Source organism: Pleuronectes platessa, chromosome 15 (assembly GCF_947347685.1).
Source record: "Pleuronectes platessa chromosome 15, fPlePla1.1, whole genome shotgun sequence".
In the NCBI taxonomy this organism is placed as follows: domain Eukaryota; kingdom Metazoa; phylum Chordata; class Actinopteri; order Pleuronectiformes; family Pleuronectidae; genus Pleuronectes; species Pleuronectes platessa.
The window spans coordinates 20,758,494-20,779,250 of record NC_070640.1 but is presented as its reverse complement, the minus strand read 5'-3'; the positions used below and the strand labels follow the sequence as shown (position 1 = coordinate 20,779,250).

The following is a 20,757-nucleotide window of genomic DNA, read 5'->3' as shown; positions in this document are numbered from 1 at the left end:
TGATTTTGTAGGCTAACCCTATTTGGGTTATATTACTGCCCTCTGCCATCTTTTCAGTGATGTCATCTTTGCCAAGTGCCAAGAGAATCTCCATTTCTGTTGCTACAATCCAAACAGTGAAAATATGATATTTCCAAGCATTTTTGCTTTAAAAATTGTGATTGTCCTGATATTGTCTGGGTGAAAATCGGAGGTGTGAACCATCATTGTAAAGTGAGATTAGTCTGTGGAAACAGGTCGTTTCTCAATCACAGTCTATTATTTTGTTGCTTGAATTACTTTTTCTTCATATAAAGTTTATTCCCAATGTGGCAATGAGAATTCAAAATACTTTCATGTGACTTCTTTAAAATAAAACATTTATTTAGAAAAATATCACTATGCATCAAGAACATTAAAGTCTAACAATTGGAAAACACACAAGACATTGTCTTTGTGCTCCACAGGCTCATGTGTCAGGGGCCTTGGAGGAGACTCAGCAGTGCTCACCGAGAGAGGAGGAAGAGGAGGAGGAAGAGGAAGACTATCCTCCCATTCCCAAGACCAGGCTCAGGAAGCAAGTTGAGAGGGAGAGAGAGAGAGATCAAAGAATGCCATAAACAATCAGTGTTTCTGACGGAGAGGAAGACGTCAGACGTCCGTCCCAGTGAAACGTGCAACAAGTGTTTTCTTATATCAACTCTCTGCCAGGTACTGATGTGGCTTCAGCACTACTTTGTCACTGAGGAAATTGAAAATGGCTGGTTAACATTTTCTTGTGTTTTGTCTATTTTGCATGCATTTAATTTGATTGCAGTGCACTGAGGTTTCAAGGCTTATGTAGAGTATAGTATCGTATAACTAGACAAATTTAGCTATACACAATTTTACGAAAAACCCTTAACAATCAAGCCCCTTCATATATCAAAAAGTTCATATATACCCATGTTATCCAAAGAAATCACTTCGCTCCCAAAAACACAAGCTCTCTTGTGGTTCCAAGAATCTGTAAGATTGTTCTCCTTCTCCACCTCCTTCTTTCTGCTCCAGCTCGTCTCTGCCGCCACCTCTCTGCAGCTCAGTCTCTCAGATGGAGTCGTCTCCTGCTGCAGCCTCACCTCCAGCATCTCTGCTCGACTCTTCTTCAACTCCTTTTCTTTGGCAGTGAGCTCATCCGGGCAATCAATGTTAGCGTTGGTACGAGCTCTCCTTTTCTTGGTATCACTCACGATGAGCTGGTTCGAGAGAGAGAGAGAGAGAGAGAGAGAGAGAGAGAGAGAGAGAGAGAGAGAGAGAGAGAGAGAGAGAGAGAGGGAGAGAGAGAGATAGAGAGGGACACAGAGAGAAATAATCGCAACAGCAAAAAATAATATACACTTCAATTTGGTAATTTGTATAAAAGAAACATCTCTCTCTCTCACACACTCAGACACAGACATACACACACACACACACACACACACACACACACACACACACACACACACACACAACACACACACACACACACACACACACAATACACTCAGAGAGAGAGAGAGAGAGACTCCCTCATCAGTCACCATAGCAACCAGATGCTATCACGTATAGCTCATTCATTTAAATATAAGCAGAAAACACAAGACAAGCCATCAGCAATATTCCCTCATTTGTCATGAAAGCAACCACCCTCTTGAAAATAAGTTGGTGCAACTCAAGGGGTTTATCCCATTTGAATAAGTACATTTTACAACATCCAGCACAGAAACCAGCACACAACAGCAGCAGCTTCATGTTTTACAGTAGCTTAATTTCTGACTTTAATTATGAGCCGGAATTGTATAGGTTAGCATGCTGGATAAATACAGACTGCAACAGAGTGAGACATGACCTCACACAAGGTCAGAGTGCAATAACCAACTGCCAATCAGAGGTCTCCTGTCGAAAGGTGTCCAACCAGGTTCGTCCTGTTGTCACAGCCACAGTGGAGTTATTGATGGAATGTAACTGTCAATCAAAATCAGCTTCAAATTAAAATCTCAGCATCTGGTTGCTATGGTGATGGAAACCCCTGCTGATGAAGGCATGCTGTCCTCCATCAGCAGAGTGATGGGTGGATAATGAGTGAATCATTATTTTTCAGTGAAATATCCCTTTAACACTGTGGATTAGAGAGAAACGTCACTTCCTTCTAAATCCTGAACGGTTGGCTGAATTGACAATAGAGACTTTGCGACGCATCCCTCCATCTTTTGCTCTCAAGTCAAGAAGACTACACTTCCCATGCTCCTTAGCGTTCCGCGCTTGCGCAATATGTTTACAACGGCCCTGGCTGCTGGATGTAGTGTTGTTGTTGTTGTTGTGACATTAAAGGGGCTAAAAGAAAGAACTGACGAAGTGAACACAGCCCGGAGCCCGTCGCATGAGGTAAGAAACACGCCGCGGTGGAGTGTGTGCTCTGCCGCAGACTGCACGCGCTCTGCTCGGTGTTGTCCTGGAGGGAAAACTGTTATTTTAGTTGTTGAGCGTCCACAGTTAGCAACACAGGCTGGTGAGCTAACACAGCACTGAACCACCCAGCAGACACAGCGTATGAGAGTGGAGGCGTTCTACTGACCAGGCCAGACACACGGTTTTTAATATTGAACTGTTTCTTAACAATAAGCACGAGTGGCAGCTAACACAGTTTAGCCTCCTGAGCTAACACACTGAGTCAGCTGCTAACTAACACTGTCACTGAGCTGAACCAGCTTCGCACTTGTAAAACGTCTGAGAGAGGTAGAGCTGCGGTTTTGTGAAGTTAACATGTGAAGAACGAGTGTGTGCGTGTCGTCAACTACACAGTAAGTAGGATAACAGTATTATTCATTAAACATACAGTTAATTAGCATCCATTTTTTCAGTTAGTTGATAAAAGCTAACAACATAACAGTAAATCCTGTTGGATTCACCATTTCCTGGGATAATCAAGTTGTTTCCTGTTTTACACACTGGACAAGGAACAAAAATGTGTTCCTTGTCCAGGACAAAGGAAAGACTCTTGAACAATGAATAATAGATTCTGCTATTTTTTCGGGAGAAGGGAGTAATCAACCACATATTGATACAATGTGTTTGATGTGGTGGGTTGAACAAGTATTCTTCAAAAATAAAGTTACATCACACATGAATCCGCACGAATTGGCTCCCTAATACTGAAAACATGTGTCAAAACAGCTCGGATAATTGAACTGTTTCAATGCCAGAAGGGTTTTTGTCATCCATTTAGTAACTGTTATTAAACTATGGCATATAGACTGGAACATTTGGTTCTGATAATACAAAACAAGCTACCATGTGTATAAATTACCAAGTTCACAGTTTTTAAAACCACACAGAGGCCTTAAAAAGCCATTACACAGAGGACAGGTTTTCTAAAAAAAGTATAAGCACTTATAAATACTGTAAAGTCAACAGATTGATAAAGCTGATCTTCATGGGAAAGTTATGTACATAGCATAACTATGTTTATAGTAGTGTATACACTTCTGTGTATTGCAAGCAAATTCACCACAGACTATGAATGCATTTAGCCGCTGTTCTCACAGCATTCCAGAGTGAGTCTAGCTGTGTTGATCTGAATTGCAATTTGCTGGTTCCACCCTATTGCTCTTGTCGTCACTTTGTTGCTGTGGTGTTTGCAGGTTCCTGGGTTAGCTCCTCCCTGCCATGACAGCTGACCACCAGGTCACCAGCCCCCCCTCCTTCTGCAGTTGATGGATCTGCAGCTGGTCCAGAGATGACAGACAGCGTCAGGGCCTTCCTCCGCAATGTTGCGACGGTCAGCTCACACACACACACACTTATTTCGAATATTTGTAAAAGATATTTCATTTCAAAGCTGATTATTGGATTGCATTAGAATGTTCCTAATAAAGTGGTAAGTTAGCAGGTTTGTTGTTTCAGCTGAGCAGATACAGATTATAATCAAGAAACACTGACATGTGATACAGTCAAGAAAACAGGTGTATGTTCAGAGCTCCACACACGACCCACGTTCATGTTATTAATAACTCTCCTACTATAGTTCTACAGGAGATGCTGCCTTAATGGAGCCTGTAATGTATTTGTTGTAGTGTTAACATTAATTCAATACAAACGCATCCAACTCTCTGACTGAGATACAGTGTTGTGCAAATGTTTAAGGTGCAAGAGGTAAAGTAAGGATGGCACGAATATTACTTATTAACCACTCAATTTCATACAAAGTTTAGTAAATAGGAAATATTTAGTGCTTAGTATTTAGTGTGACCTGCAGATAGCTCCAGTTCTCTTTGGGGCACTTACACTTTCAAAATACTTGGCAGTGAGGAAGCATCTTGGAGAAGTTGTTCTTGAGCAGTTCATCTGTGGATTTAGGTTGTGTCAGTTTCTTGTGTCTTTGAAGGAGGTTCTTCATCACTCGGGCTGCACTCTGTTGTTGTCATGCTGTAGAATCAATTTTGGATTAACTAGACGTCTCTCTGATGAAGTCAGGTTCTTTAAACTGTTTAAAGTTGCTCAGTGCTGTATGTATGATGCAAGAAGGACACAATTATCAGACAACTCTTCTGAAGTCACTCAGCTGTCTGTCCACAGGCCAAATCAAGATTGTCAAACTTCTTTTTGACTGTGGACCCTCCTGAATGTGAGCTGGCTGTACTCATAACAAGTCCAAAGATAATATTTGTCTTTGGAATAATTCCAGGTATCTCTGTTCTGACCCCAGCAATGGTCTCTCTGCTACCTGTAAAGGAGAAATAGACTTTGCCTTTTCAATAAACAGTGTACGTTAACTATTGGTCAATACTTGGTATATTTATGACTTTTACTACAAATTGGACTTCAGCATAATTTTACTTCCAGCCTACATTAGCCACAGCATTCATATGGAGTCACAGGAGTGTCAGAAATAAATGTCTCCTGAGCAGTTCACTAAATGGCTCTAGTGTTAGCATTGTTTTAGCATAACAAAGAGTTCCTTTCAACAAGTTAGAAACATCATGTTTGTTTTCTCTCTCCTGCTCTGGGCTGTCTAGGGGATCAAGGACTCCATATTGGGGATTGGAACAATCTCCAAGCTGGATGCCCGCATCCAGCAGAAAAGGGAAGAGCAGCGGAGGAGAAGGGCTAGTGGGGCCCTGGCACAGAGAAGGGCACAGAGTGAAGAGCGAAAACCAGACAAGTAGGATTGGGGTGGACTGTATATTTTGGTTGCAATGCTACTGTTAACTGACACTGCCTACTGAAGAAAATTCTCATGGATCTTCTTTTGATTTCTTTCACACATTATGGCCAGTTTTTGGAAAACTTATATTCTCCTAAAAGCCTTGGCTTGAAACTCAAGCACTTAGCTTTGCAAATTTTTCTTACCCTGACAAGATTGTCAAAGATAGAACATTTGTTTACCTCTCCCACAAACTCTATCATTCAGTCCAAATGTATCTACCTGAAGATGTGGGATGTTTTGGGATGATACCCAGCAATCTATGCAAAAAAGTTTACACAGCTTGAAACGAAGTGCTTAACTCATGTCAGTAAAATCCAGCTAGCATCCATTTAGTCTCTGTAGCCCTAAAACCACATTTGGTTTGAAATGTATCCACAAGATTTGCTTAAATTGTTATTTTCTTAAAGTTTATTAATTAATCTAGAATTTAAATAAAACGACGCTATCATTAGATGAATCTACAGTGATGTTATTGTCATGATTTATTATTTGTCTTTCAGTGAACCCAAAGTAGCCAGCAGGATTTTTCAGTGCTGTGCCTGGAATGGAGGCGTGTTCTGGGTAAGATATATGACCTAGTGTCACAGTACAGCCTTGTCTCTAAGACACGCACTGAACTCTGGACATTTTTCTGAAATTGTTTGGAGGAACTGTGTTTGAAAATGCAAATTCAGTCAGTTGCTCTGGACATTTTCAGGAACTTTTTGCCAGCACCCATGTCAAATTTTCAAGTTAACCAGTATGTGAGAATACATAAAATCACTCTGGGTGTGTCAAGGAAACTCGCAACACATGACAAATGCGAAACAGTAAGAATACACACTTCAGAAGGAAACAGAACTCCAAAGTGGAATTTATAGGTCACGTCCTCCCTCCTGCCTGCTCTGCCCAGACGCCCCCCCTCACCTGAATGCCTTGGAAAGGTTCCTGTTGTGTGAACACGTCTTATCTAAACTTTTTTTAGCCATGTATAGTCCTTTACTCATCCTTTAGCTCTTGAACAATTTTGGGAACATGTCCTTCTCTGACGGCCACATGTTAATGATTTATGTCCCTAATCTTCTGGGTTATTTCTGCATGTCCCAAAAGTCTTAAAGTGTCTTGAATATGATCATATACATGCAAATCTTTTTAATTTAATTTAAATGTCCTGGTTGTTTAGTCTTTTTAAATATTGATTCATCCTACAAATGAAATGAATTTATCATTGTATTACTCAACACAGCTTCACGTATTATGAGTGAAAGAATAATTATAGCTTTTTATCTCCTCTCCAGCTCAGTCTGTTCCTCTTCTACCGGGTGTTTATCCCATTGCTGCAGACTCTCACTGCAAAAATCATCGGTATGTATTGATGCTAGTTAATGTGGGGCAGGGTCTTTGTCCTGTGGTCGGAACCAGTCAGCCAACATGCTGTTTTTGCTCTAGGTGACCCCTCCCTCCATGGCAGTGTGTGGTCCTGGTTAGAGTTCATCTTGACCTCCGTCTTCAGCGCTCTCTGGGTTCTGCCTCTGTTTGTCCTCAGCAAGATAGTCAACGCCATCTGGTTCCAGGTGAGGCCCTGCTTTGTTATGATGTTATGATTTGATTATCACATGCTGATGTGTCATATTATCCTCAAAGTTATCAAAATTATCTTCTTTTCACAGGTCTTGAATTAATTGTACGTATATTTTTGTTGGAGCATCAAGGAACAATAGTAAAAATCATACATAAATATTAACATAACATAACAAAATCTTTATTCATGGTCTCTTCTAAGAGTCTATACAAGCACATGTTTTATGTCATTCCTCATACTCATTCCAAATTTTTCCATTTTTTTGTGCTTGGCTTATTTGCAGTTTGTATTTGTGTTTACATCGTCACAGACACAGACACTAAGTGTGTGTGTGCGTGTGATTCTTTTTGCAGGATATTGCTGACCTTGCATTTGAAGTGTCCGGCTGTAAAGCTCAGGCATTCCCCAGCGTCAGTAAGATCATCGCAGACATGCTCTTCAACCTCCTCCTCCAGGCACTCTTCCTCATTCAGGTACATTTAAAACACAAACATGTTTTTGTGTGAAGTACAAAGACAGAGACATTGCTACCTTCTGTTTTTTTCAAAACCACACCATAGTGAGGACAGACACAGGCTCTGTATCTGAGTCTCCTCACAGTTGTAGCTGTGGTTTGTCATTGTCGGCCCAGATTCACTGAATGTTTTGCCAAGTGTGCGCTTTTCTAATGACTCACAAAGTCATGCTGTCCATGAACAGTGTGCAAGGATGCCTAATTTCCCTCTGCCCCAAACAGTATTGTCATTCAGAACAAGTCTTGTCAACAGCAAATTGGCCTCAAGTCCATTAGGAGAAATTTCAAAATATAAAGAAGCTTTTTGTTGTAACACATAATGAGGATGTGTTTTTTCTGAAGTTGTGTGGTTACTTGTTTTGAACCACTATTTTCATTTTCAACACAAATTAGCTGAGAGGCGTTTCTCCTTCCTGAGATGAGGCCAGTGTAAGCACACCCTCCTCTGTGAGTGCAGTCACAGGGAATATAATTTGTTTGTGTATTTTGTGGCCCTCCAGGGTATGATCGTTAGCCTGTTCCCCATCGATGCCATTGGACAGATGGTTAGCCTCCTGCACATGTCTCTGCTCTACTCCCTGTACTGCTTTGAGTATCGCTGGTTCAATCATGGTGAGATACTGACTTCATACTTCACATTGAAAAGAATAAATTTGCATCGAATGAAGATCTCAAACACACATGTGACTGTTTGTGTTTGTCTCAGGCATCGAGATGCACCAACGACTGTCCAACATTGAGAGGAACTGGCCATATTACTTTGGCTTTGGTTTACCTATGGCTCTACTGACAGCTCTGCCCTCCTCATACATCATTAGGTAAAATTGTAAACTTGTATTCATCAAGTTAATACCTGCAGTGTTAAATAATGAAAACCCTGAATTTGCAGCACAACTTTTATGTTTAAATTCAAATTTGTAAACAAGGTCCATTTTCCAGCTGCCCTACGGGCTACATGAATTATTATAGAAACAGTTTTCAAGCTCTGAAATGTTTATGAGATTACAATTAAGCAAAGGTTTTTGTCAATATAATTCGTAGAAATGTGTCTATGAAAGGTGTGTGAGGCTTGAGTGAAAGAAAATGACATTCATGTAGATGAGAAATATGTTTTGTTTGAAAACATTTGTACATATTAGGATTTACAGTAGTAACTCGTGCAAGATATAATTTATATAGCAGAAAAAAAGGGGTCATTCTGTGTCAAATAATCACACTTGTGTTTTGCAATGTAACAGACCTTATTGAACAATTTCCGGCTGATTTGGTCACACGAGAAAACTATTGAACCGAACTGTAATTCCTCTCGGATCCTCATCCTCATGGATTGATGAGGTTTGAACATTTTGGAGGCACAGAGAAATTTAAGCGATGTCAAGCAAAGATACAATTGCAGCATTAAAGATTGACCAGTGATTCATAGAGGTTTATTGACTACTCAACATTCAGACAGTGATATAAGTGTAGTTTTGCAATAACTTGAATTAATTTAAAAGTTATGATTCTACACATGTTGTATTTCTTATCCAGTGGCCTGGGCGCCTTTAACAACGTAGTGCATAAGTATTTTTGTGACTCTTCACTGATCACTAACTGATCTTCAACAACACTTTAAGGGGTTAATGATGTGATGCCGTTCATACAAATAATTATGTCTCAGCAACAACTCAAAAAACAAAGACTAACTTTCTGGAGGTCTACGTGACCTTCTTAACTAACATAGATATTTTGCAATTGAACTTTAACTGTTATAATCAGTCATAAAGCTCTTCTTTTTTAAAGTAATAGCCAACTGTTAAGATAAATATGGAGCTTGGATAAAGCTTTGAAACCATATGTGAATCTTTTCTCCATAGTGGCTGCTTGTTCTCCATCCTTTTCCCTCTGTTCATCATCAGCGCTAATGAGGCTAAGACACCAACTAAGCTGTAGTAAGTGAAAAGTAAAACTTCTTTTTTGAATGGTTTCCTTTTCAGTGCACGAGTCCCTGATCACATTTCCTCTCTTTCAGCCACTTCCAGCTGCGTCTCTTCTCCCTGGTCGTGCTGATCAGCAACAAGCTTTTCCACAAGACGGTCCACCTGCAGTCGTCCCTGACGTCCTCCACCTCCTCAGAGAGGCTGTCCTCCCCTCACACTTCCCCGAGCCGCCAGAGACTCGTGCCCACCCAGTGATGGAGCCACTTTCAAGGAGGCGAGATGGCAAAACAGCAGAGTGGCTTCACTCACTGCGAAGAAAGATGATTCTTCCAGAAGGATTTTCCTCGATGAAGATAATATGCGGTTTAAGACGAAGGGTTTCCATGTTTTTAATCTAATATCTGGCCGTATGGTTTTTCATTTTGAAGTAAAACCACCAGACACATTTTCAGTATGACACAAAAATCTGTGCCTCACACTCGAAACACATTATATACTCAGCTCTCAACTTTTTTCTGTTAATTTTCTTTCATTGTTTTTGGTTTTTGTTTTGTAAAATGTGCCATTTGAGTGAATCTCCTTTAATAAATTACAGCACAATAAATCACCTAGTTTTCATATGTTGAAGCAAACTTGTGACTAGAGGATTTATTTGCTTGTTAGCATTCAGGAGCAACGCAGGGTCTTGTTTTACCTGTTGACAACTATTTTTTTTTTCATGTTGCAAGTCACATTCCTTCCTCTCGGGTTGAATGCTTTCTTTCACATGGATCCATGTCTCTTTGTCAAATGATGGTGTCCGAGCAGTTCCAGGAAACACCTTGTGTGGTTGATGGGGAAACTGCATTTTTATCCTGTTACAGCTTTGTTCTAAGTAGAATTCACAAATCAAATCTATATCAAGTCAATCTAAAAAGAACAGAGGAGTATACACCAAATACTCTTCCTCAAACTCTTGTTGTGTGCTAACTAAAGGTTTGCCTGGTGTCTCATCCCGATGAGATGTACATTCTGCAAAAGGCAAGGTGACACCAGCAGAGAAGAAGAAGCTGCCTCAGTGTTTTCAGTCTGTGAATTCAGTAGATGATAGTTGAGATAAACACTGCCAAACTGCGATGTCTTTGTTTTGTTTGACCACTACAATGCTACACTCTGTAATAAAGGAAGGAGCCTAATATAAGGTGATCAACCTTATCCTGCTTGCTTTAGTTTTTATCCCCCAGAAAACACATCATGAGTGTTCAGCCCTCTACCACCACAGAGCGGCCCACTCACCATGTTTTCACTCATTAATCAGAGAGAATGCTCAGTGATTTGAATACAGTTTGCTAGTACTGTAAGAAGATTATATGTGTGAGTGACTTTTTTCTAAAAGTACTGTGTCTAATTTCAATACATATCTAAATATACAAACAACATACAATATTTACAAGATTATGCCTGATTATGTTCAGGTAAAGAGGTCGAAAATCACCATTTTATCAAATCTAATCACAAAGGGAACCAGACAACACACAACAAAGCATTGTTAATCATGATCAATAATTATTTTCTTAGGAATCATTATTTATGCTTTATATTCGGTAATAAAAGTATTATTCTAATTATACTAAAATAAATGTTCAAGTATTATTGTATAATTGTATAGAATAGAATAAGTCGCTGGAACCTTTTCTGTATTTATGTGAAGTAATCACAGCGGTGACATTTTTAGGTCGTGCGTGTTTTTAACCAGCAGGGGTCGACACGTGTCCTCCTCGTACTAAGGACACGTCACTACACTACAGTTACATGGCAGGGAAGCGGGTTTGACGAACAGCCGAGCAACCATTCAGACGCGCGCTTGTTTTCTGTTGACTGACGTTCGACCAATAAATGCGCAGAGCGGCACCGCCGGGGGCGGGACACGCAGGCAGTGAAGCTTGTGTGAGAGAAGTGTTTGAGTGCAGGAGCGGAGCGGGTGAGTCTGAATGAACATTTTATTCAAAGCGAGAGCGAGTTATGCAGCCGCGGGTTTGATTTCTAACTGTTGTTCTGCTGACTCGCGTGAAGGAGACTCCGGGTTTTTACTGAACACGTTTGTGACGGGACGCGGAGCAGGATACAGCAGCTAGCAGGTTAGCCTCGCTAGCTACTCCACACACTTCAGTCTGGATGTGAGCAGCAGCAACAGACCTAACCGGCCTGAAGCTGCCGAGCTGTAGCAATTCGTATGTTTGTGTGTGTTAACGTGTAGTTAGTACATGCTAGCTGCTGCTGGTGCCTTGCTCTGTGGTGTGGGGAAGCTGTCAGCACTTCGTATGCTCCCTCTCTGAAAGTGCTGCCTTCAAAGTTAGCTTTAATCCCAGCTCTGTCCATCTGAATGGTTTTTTTTTTTTCAAACTGCTTCTTAATATAAAATCTGAAGACACACAGAGACCCGAGTCCCTGCTGAAGTTTTCCAGAGTGGCTGCTTCCTGGTTCCTGACGCAGCATCCAAGTGCGTGGCCTTATCTGGTTGGGCTGAACATGGAGGGTGACTCCTGCAAGACTTTGAGTTCTCCTCTGAACATCTGGCTTGTCTCATTAGGACCATGAAGACATGTTCTCAGTCAGTGCTGGGCCACAGAGGCCTTTTTCAGTGCTTTCCACCACACACTCGTTACAGTGTTTGTCTTCCTCCCTGCAGGTTGTACGGTGAGCTGTCCCTAACCTCGCCAAAATGACCAAGCTGGGCTTCTTGCGTTTGTCCTACGAGAAACAGGACACGCTGCTGAAGCTGCTCATCCTGTCTATGGCTGCAATCCTCTGTGAGTCCCCTACTAAGTTCTGGTTCTCACACATCACTGGTAACTGTCTCTTGATGGTTAAAAATAAACATCTGGATCCACTGTGTTCTTTTTCTTATTTCAGCGTTCTCCACCAGGCTGTTTTCTGTCTTGAGGTTCGAAAGCGTCATCCATGAGTTTGATCCGTAAGTTCTGCTTGTATCCCAGTTAATTGTTAGAGGTTGTTCCTCATCGATTGAATGTCTCACTTTAACCTTAATCTCATCACCAGCTACTTCAACTACCGTACCACCCGCTTCCTGACAGAAGAAGGATTTTACAAGTTTCACAATTGGTTTGATGACAGGGCATGGTATCCTCTGGGCAGGATCATCGGAGGCACAATCTATCCAGGTAGGAATCCGATTAAATGACCAGAGAAAAGTTAAAGTCAACAATTGCAAGCACATCAGCCTATTTTCCTAGGTTGTTTAATGTCAGGTACAAAAGCTCCAAAGTTGCATGAGGTTCAAATAAAGAGAGTCAGTGTTGTTCTTGAAATTTGTGGCAGTGCAGCGAGTTTATTTCAATACGTCCTGTATCTCCCCTCTTCTCTCCCCCCAGGACTCATGATCACTTCTGCCGTCCTGTACCATGTCCTTCATTTTTTCCACATCACCATTGACATCCGTAACGTCTGCGTCTTCCTGGCTCCCTTGTTCTCCTCTTTCACCACCGTCGTTACCTACCACTTCACCAAGGAGCTTAAGGTAAAACAGTAACAAGATACACAATGAAAACTTTATGAATTCTTGATGATATAAATGGCTAGCCTTCTCTCTTATGAGGAACTTTAGCGGTTTTAGCCAATCACTTTACTTAAAATAAAGGACTTAAAATTCAAAACTTAAAATTCTAATGGCACAGTTCTGTTGTCTATACATGACGCCAGGGCCATAATGAATGCGAAGAGGTACATGTTCTTCACAGAACCTCTTGCTATGCATATCTGAGACCATGTTTTGGGGTTAGAGCTGCTCCTCTGGAGAGTCGGGGTCTTGCCTTTTTTTTTCTGCTCGCTGCCAAACAGAAGGTGAAAAGGATCTTTCACAACAGTTTCAGTGTCTATATATGGTGAATATGAAACTAATATAAAAATGTCCAACTCTTCCCATACCTGTTTCAAATTAATAGCACTCTTAGAATTTCCGTTGACTGAATCCATTCATTTCTTTTAACAAGGTTTTTATTTTGCAATGTTTACCAGACTGGAGGATGCACAGCTTCATGGCATAGAGTCCTGGCATTTAAAAGAGTACTTAGGCCTACTTTTAAACTAGTAAATATAGTTATCAAACCAGACACCTCATGTAGCACCTCTACAGCAGCCATGCAGCATACACACTCCCTGTGTATACAGGAGAGGCGTGCGAGATGCAGCAGATCAGCAAAGCAGCTATCACGTGCTAAATAGTCGCCCAGTGCAGCCCGGACATTAGGCTCCTCTTGGCTAATAAATGTCCACATCTTTCAAACTTCATACCCCCGGTTTGTAACCCAGATTTTCCTTGAAAAACTTCAGTCTCAAGCCTGATACATGATTGCCCAAATAACTTAAGGTAGCCCCCATCAGAGCCAGAGAAGACATAATATAAGTGATTGCATTCATTGAGTGATAATCATTGCAACAACTACACTAATATGTATGTGAAAAATCTATGGAGTCCCCCATTAGTAGCCTCACTTAAAAGTGAGTATTCTGCTTTCTGCTGAGTTTTATATTTTTTTCTAACTATAAATATACTTCCACTGAATTGTTGTTTGTCTCTGCAGGATGCAGGTGCCGGGCTCCTGGCTGCTGCCATGATCGCAGTGGTTCCTGGTTATATCTCTCGGTCGGTTGCTGGCTCATATGATAATGAAGGTATGTACATGATGTGCACAATAACGTTGTTAAAATAAATTATCTGTAAAAGATTAATAAGTAATTTCCCCTGTGCTTTATTACACAGGAATTGCTATCTTTTGCATGCTGCTGACCTATTACATGTGGATCAAGGCTGTCAACACCGGGTCAGTGTATTGGTCGTCGGTGTGTGCACTGGCCTACTTCTACATGGTGAGGAGATCTAAAAATCTGCTTGTTTAAAGGTTCAGTGTGTAGAATTTAGTGACATCTAGTGGTGAAGTTGTGTGTTGCAGCTGAATACCCCTCACCTCAGCCTCCCCTACCAAACATGAAAGAGAACCTTTCGTAACCTTCAGTTGTCATAAAAACTTAAATCTTTAGTCTGTCCAGTTTGGACAAATGTAAAAAAACACGGTGGCCTCTATAGAGTGGCCACCCTCCCTGTGTAAATATAAAGGGCCCATTTTAAGGTAAAGAAAACGACAATTCTTACTGTTTAGAAGATTACACACAAAACAGTTTCACTAGAATAATATTGTTTATTTAATTTCGGCCAATAGATCTCTTTCACCTAAATCTTACACACTGAACGTTTTGACTGAATGAATTCAGAGTAAACAAGGGTCATGATTGAGTGTTTGTGTGTACGTAGGTTTCCTCCTGGGGTGGCTACGTGTTCCTGATCAACCTTATCCCCCTCCACGTCCTGGTTCTGATGCTCACAGGCCGATTCTCTCACCGCATATATGTAGCCTACTGCACAGTCTACTGCCTGGGCACCATCCTCTCCATGCAGATCTCTTTTGTTGGATTCCAGGTAAGCTTTGAGGACAAAGAAAAGAACAAACATTTTTCCAAATCAAAACATCAACTCGGCCAAAGAGGATAAAAACGTAATGGTTTTGCTCTGTGTGATTCACACTGTTCACCTGTGTCTCTCCTCTCTCTTACACCAGCCGGTGCAGTCTTCAGAGCACATGGCAGCCTTCGGTGTGTTTGGGTTGTGCCAGATTCATGCCTTTGTGGACTTCCTACGCAGTAAGCTCAACCCCCAGCAATTTGAGGTGTTGTTCAAGAGCGTCATCTCCCTGGTGGGCTTCGTCCTGCTGTCTGTGGGTACTGTTCTCATGCTAACAGGTAACAGTTGTGTTTGGTGACATGATGGATGGAAAAATTACACTTACAATTGCCAACTGATTTGTTCTCCTGCTTTGGGACCCTGACTAACACCCTGAACTATGTTTTCCTCAGGTAAGATCTCTCCATGGACTGGCCGTTTCTACTCCCTGCTGGACCCCTCCTATGCCAAGAACAACATCCCCATCATCGCGTCCGTCTCTGAGCATCAGCCCACAACCTGGTCCTCGTATTACTTTGACCTCCAGCTGCTGGTCTTCATGTTCCCAGGCAAGTTTGCACTTGACATAAACTGTTTTTCTGTGGGAACTCAGATCCTCTGGTGCGAATCAGTTAGCTGGTCCAAAGTGTAAGACAAGAATAGTTGTTGAGGCAACTTAGCATTTTCGCTCCAAGCCCCTGCTACACCCTCCTGTGATAGCAGCTAGAAACCTTTTTTTCCCCCTCTTTTTTTTACTTTTATAATCAATTTTATGAAATGTATCACTCAGCTTTTTTTAATGTGTTTACTCTTGGCTCATCAGTGAATTATGAAGCTCTTTTAAATGCACTTACCTGTTGGAAAGGTGCTATACAGATAAAGTTTGACTGATTAATAAATATCTTGGATAAAACTGAACACAGCTTAATGTAAGTCTTTTTGGCTTTTTACTGACTGTAACCTTTTGCTTTCCTCACAGTTGGTCTGTACTACTGCTTCAACAACCTGTCTGATGCCAGAATTTTCATCATCATGTATGGAGTGACCAGCATGTACTTCTCAGCTGTCATGGTAGGTCCTGTATAGAGCCGCACATGTTGTACATGTCTAACGACTCCTCAGAGAGCCAGTTATTTGCTTTGCTTATGTAGTCAGGGCTTTATATGCAGCATGGGTTGATGTCCTTCATTTTGGTTGCCTCCTCAGGTGCGTCTGATGTTGGTGTTGGCCCCAGTTATGTGCATCCTGTCGGGCATCGGCGTGTCCCAGGTGCTAACCACTTACATGAAGAATCTGGATGTGAGCCGGCCAGACAAGAAAAGCAAGAAGCAGCAGGATGCCACCTACCCCATCAAAAACGAGGTAGGAGGTCTGAGGGACTGGTTGGTGTTGTTCTAGCTGTCGGAGGGTGGTGTCAGCCACAGTGAAAAATTGACCATATTGGTTTTTCTCTCTGTTCATTTAGTTATTTCTTTTTCCAATGATGGTCATTTAGTTTTTTAGTAACTTGTATTCTACTTTAATATTTTCTCTTCCATGTCTGGGTTTTACTTTTCATTTAAATTTTGTAAGGGTTAAGTAAAAACTACTGAAAAAATTTTCACTTGAGGTGGGATGGGACATGAGCGAGGGAAGAACCCATTACATTTGGTTAAAGATCCAGGATGTTTATCACTTCCCTTGACATTGCAACATTCTCTGAATAGTGTGGATTTTCATGTACAAAATCAGACATGATAATCATGTGGAGATCTATGAGTTTGAACAATGGTATTCAGAATATCAGACCACTTCCCTTTTCCTTTATCTATTTATTATAAGATCTGTACAGATGTTTTATGGATTGTTTGGCCTCGTAGGAGGTATTTGCTCAGAGTGCCAACCAATCCAGGTGATTTCCGTTGTCAGAATAAAAGCAGGCATACAGAAACCCTAACCTTGTGTTGTGTACCCACCAGGTTGCCAGTGGAATGATTCTGGTCATGGCCTTCTTCCTCATCACATACACCTTCCACTCTACCTGGGTGACCAGCGAAGCCTACTCCTCTCCCTCAATTGTCTTGTCCGCCCGTGGAGGTGACGGCAGCCGTATCATCTTTGATGACTTCAGAGAGGCTTACTACTGGCTCCGCCACAACACCCCTGAGGTCAGTCATAGGAAATAAAGAAGTCATTCAAGTTGTACTGCACATTTCAATGTTTGAGCTATAAACTAAATTATGACTGTTCTTTGATGAAATACATTAATGCTTGTTTTAATATCACAGTTATTACCACATTTATAAAGAAATCTACATTTATAGGTTGAACATGGCTCATAACCAAACCCAGTGTTTCAAACCGTTTTGTACCTTTCAGGGCCAGTACTTACACAGAGGCAACCGTTTGGGACGTCTCTACATCATGACATTTTATATATATTTGAAAAGGTTAACACCCTCAAATCAAAGGTCGACAGCTTGTATTTGGGAAAGCTGTGCTCATTTTCACCCAAAAAGGAAGTCACACTTTAAATTAGGATGCTGACCTATCTTGTGTAAAGATTGTTTAGCTCTGCCAAGTCAAAGCAGTTATGTCAAAGTGTTTCCATTCAAATACTTGAGTTAGATTTCTGTGATTCCAGGATGCCAAAGTGATGTCATGGTGGGATTACGGCTATCAGATAACGGCAATGGCCAATCGAACGATTCTAGTGGACAACAACACATGGAACAACACTCACATCTCCAGAGTTGGACAGGTGAGCTGAGTAACCTTCAGGGCACCTGTGTTTATGAAGTGCTGCTGTATTGACAGGGGCTGTTGTTTGTTCTGTAGGCCATGGCATCTACAGAAGAGCGGGCCTATGAGATCATGAGGGAGCTGGATGTCAGTTACGTCCTGGTGATCTTTGGAGGACTGACAGGCTATTCCTCAGATGGTACGTACTAAGTTTCATTAACGACATGAATTACATAATTAATAACAAAACCTGTGTGTGTATAACCAGTTGTAGATGTGACAAATTAAAATCAATACTACAATTTCTGCTACATACTCCATTTTTATATATATATATATATATATATATATATATGCACACAGATACCTCACATTGTTTCAAGTTCACTGTGTAATAATTATGGATTTGTACAAATTTGCCATCCTATAAATTATGTGGTCTATTTATATCTGCAATTTTACAATGCTTATTACTTTGTCATTGAATTATTCTTTTATTAAATGGTCATTTCAAAGTAAAGTAAAAAACAATGTAATGTAATCGATCTCTTTTCATCACAGACATCAACAAGTTTTTGTGGATGGTCCGAATTGGTGGAAGCACAGACACAGGCAAACACATCAAGGAGCACGACTACTACACTCCTACTGGAGAGTTCAGAGTGGACCGCGAGGGCTCGCCTGTCCTGCTCAACTGCCTAATGTACAAGATGTGCTACTACCGCTTCGGCCAGGTCTACACAGAAGCGAGTGAGTGACTATACAGCCTGTTTGTCATTGTATTCTCTCGCTGTCAAATATGTATTGAAAATTAACCCTTGGTTGCGTTTTGGCTGATCAGTGCAGCTCCTTCGTTTATATGATGCTCCATATTTTAAGACTGAAGACTCAAGCTGTTTTCAGACGTGCTCTGAACTCTGGATAATCTCCTAACATTCTATGGAGGGGCTGTAAGTGAGAAGACAAAGGTTTGAGTCGGTTGCTCCAGAGTTTCTAGAGAGTTTCTCCAGATTGTCTCTTAAAAGATGTGATCTCCACAGCAGAAGTTATATCTTACCTCCTGCATCCCCTCTCACCTAATGTGTGATAGTAAGACTCCGGAGAAAGCCATGACCCATTTTGCGAAGATGCACAGTTACCTTATCAGCTTCTGAGCTGAATGCAACCAGCGGCAGAACAACTTAAGATTTGATGGTTCATCTCATTTAGTGTTAATTGTTGTAAGAAGGAATTTTGTGCTGTAATTGTGATGATTTTCTCTGCAGAGCGTCCACCTGGTTACGACAGAGTGAGGAACGCTGAAATCGGAAACAAAGACTTTGAGCTGGATGTGTTGGAGGAGGCCTACACGACAGAGCACTGGCTGGTCAGGATATACAAGGTAACACTGCCGGCCTCCTTTCTTTGACATATCCGAATAACTTGTTGATTAAGAACAGATTCTATTCGGGAAATGTTAAAAATCACAAAGTAGTGTAGAAATGACCGATTGAAGGAAATTGGGTTAGGGTTAACCAAAGTTTGAATTAGAATATTTGTTAAGTGTTTGAGTCCACAAAACACTTTTGGAGTTTCGAGGAGTAAAAGCATTGCAGCCAAATTAAATACAATTGCAGTTGATGGTGATTCCTTCCTCAGACATAATAAACCTGAAAAAATGACAAAGCATGCCTCCATACTGCTCGGGTGGTGTCGTCCGAGGGTCTGGAAGGCCCCGACATATTCAACCTTAAACGGCGTCATTTACACCATCATGATTTTACATTTTTCAGTGAACTATCCCTTAATTGCTCTGACCTGTTGGTTTAACACAACCTGGTGACATTATCCTGGTCAAGAAGAAGTTTTTTATATAATTTTTAGTCATCTATTGTCTCAGACCAAATCAATACTGTATTTAATCATCAAATAATCTTACCATTAGTTGCAGTCTCTACTGGAATAAAATTTAAATTAACACATAACTCTAACTGATCCTTTTATCTGAGGGTGGTAGCTATACTAATACAGGAGGATATGTGTTTATGCAAAAGTATAGTATGAAGTGTGAACAGATACATTTCAACAGAACTGTATAACCTTGTTCTGTTTTCCATTTTGTAGGTGAAAGATCTGGACAACCGAGGTCTTTCAAGAACATAAAACCTTCAGATGGCAGTGAGGATTCTTTTAGCGCACAGCACTGAACACCTTCCCCTGTGGTCTGCAGATGAGTGGGAAAGAGTACTTTTTTATACCTTTTGTTTCGGGGAAGAAAATTGCATCAGAGATTTTTTTTTTTTGTGGATGATTGTTTTTTTCTTTTCTTTTTTTTTTGTTATAATGAAATGTCTCATCTGGGATCAGAGGAAGCTAGTGTCAAAACATCCAGTCTGACTTCAGGGGTTTGCCATGAATGTGGTCAAAAGAAAGTAGTGTTCATTTGAGCACTTTAGATTTTTTTATAATCTGGTCAATTAAAGTGGGATTAAACATGGAAAAATGTGATTTGTCTTTTTTTCTCACAAAAGAAATGCACTGAATTATTTGTAACATCTGATGTTGAAATTCTGTCAAATAATCACCAGAGTGCTGTTGTTGCATTTGGGAATCTCTTTCGTTTTATGATGAATTAGCCTCAGGAGGGGACCATCCATAGCACAGAATGCTATATAGTACCAGACAGTGAAAGATTCTGTAATATCCCATGTTCTATACTCAGCTTATACACACATCATGGGTGTCAGTGAGACTGTCTCTAATTGACTCAGTTAAAGGGGTTATGAATTAAAAATACATTAACTATATGTAAAGTCCTGCTTCTTTTATTCTGAAGTATTCCCAATAATTTGAGACTTCCGGCATAGACCGCAGACATCCAGGTGAAAACTCCATCCTCCGATCTTCATTGGAGAAACGTTTGGTTTCTTCTAACAAAACAGTGCCACTTTTTGTTTCAGGTCCAGACGACGTTTAGGTATATTTATAAACAGCAATTTGCATACGAATATAGATAAATGAAAAAGCATAGGTGATGCATTTCAGAATTCGTTCCACCTTTTACCTGTCGACAACCAGACTGCTCAAATGTGATTGGTCAAGCTACAAACTGAATCCATAGGACTTCACCGACAGATTCTGCATATTCATCTGCCGAATCTGTGCAGAGTACAAGGCTGACTAAGATCAAGTGGCTACTTATGCCACCTAGTGTTTCTTATTGAGAATTTACTGAATTTTCAGCCTTTGTCAGAAAGAAATTGCTAGATATGTTTCTGGATCCTCACCTGATATCGCCACAGATTTAATAAGCAACCTACAAAGTAGACATTTATCAACATTCACAAGGCTAGTATGAAAGCA

At 40.8% G+C, this 20,757-nt stretch overlaps 2 protein-coding genes across 3 annotated transcripts; both read left to right on the top strand.

The window, feature by feature from the left end:
- Nucleotides 1-2,233: 2,233 nt before the first annotated feature.
- Nucleotides 2,234-10,394, top strand: ei24 (EI24 autophagy associated transmembrane protein). Its single transcript, XM_053441248.1, has 11 exons — nucleotides 2,234-2,385; nucleotides 3,642-3,778; nucleotides 5,016-5,161; nucleotides 5,707-5,767; nucleotides 6,484-6,550; nucleotides 6,635-6,759; nucleotides 7,121-7,240; nucleotides 7,782-7,893; nucleotides 7,988-8,099; nucleotides 9,138-9,212; nucleotides 9,293-10,394. The coding sequence occupies exons 2-11, from the start codon at nucleotides 3,737-3,739 to the stop codon at nucleotides 9,453-9,455; spliced, it is 1,023 nt and encodes a 340-aa protein (XP_053297223.1). The 5' UTR covers nucleotides 2,234-2,385; nucleotides 3,642-3,736; the 3' UTR covers nucleotides 9,456-10,394.
- A 629-nt stretch (nucleotides 10,395-11,023) lies between these two features.
- Nucleotides 11,024-20,201, top strand: stt3a (STT3 oligosaccharyltransferase complex catalytic subunit A). Of its 2 annotated transcripts, XM_053441247.1 has the most exons (19): nucleotides 11,089-11,160; nucleotides 11,253-11,317; nucleotides 11,869-11,989; nucleotides 12,093-12,153; nucleotides 12,240-12,361; nucleotides 12,572-12,717; nucleotides 13,781-13,871; nucleotides 13,960-14,066; nucleotides 14,509-14,673; nucleotides 14,813-14,993; nucleotides 15,108-15,263; nucleotides 15,674-15,765; nucleotides 15,901-16,056; nucleotides 16,653-16,841; nucleotides 17,318-17,434; nucleotides 17,512-17,614; nucleotides 17,977-18,165; nucleotides 18,681-18,796; nucleotides 19,519-20,201. In XM_053441247.1, exons 3-19 carry the CDS (start codon nucleotides 11,902-11,904, stop codon nucleotides 19,555-19,557), a joined length of 2,118 nt encoding a protein of 705 aa, XP_053297222.1. In that variant the 5' UTR covers nucleotides 11,089-11,160; nucleotides 11,253-11,317; nucleotides 11,869-11,901; the 3' UTR covers nucleotides 19,558-20,201. The 2 variants fall into 2 exon arrangements, with proteins under 2 accessions (XP_053297221.1, XP_053297222.1); XM_053441246.1 differs by lacking the exon at nucleotides 11,253-11,317 and having other exon boundaries at nucleotides 11,024-11,160.
- Nucleotides 20,202-20,757: the final 556 nt, after the last annotated feature.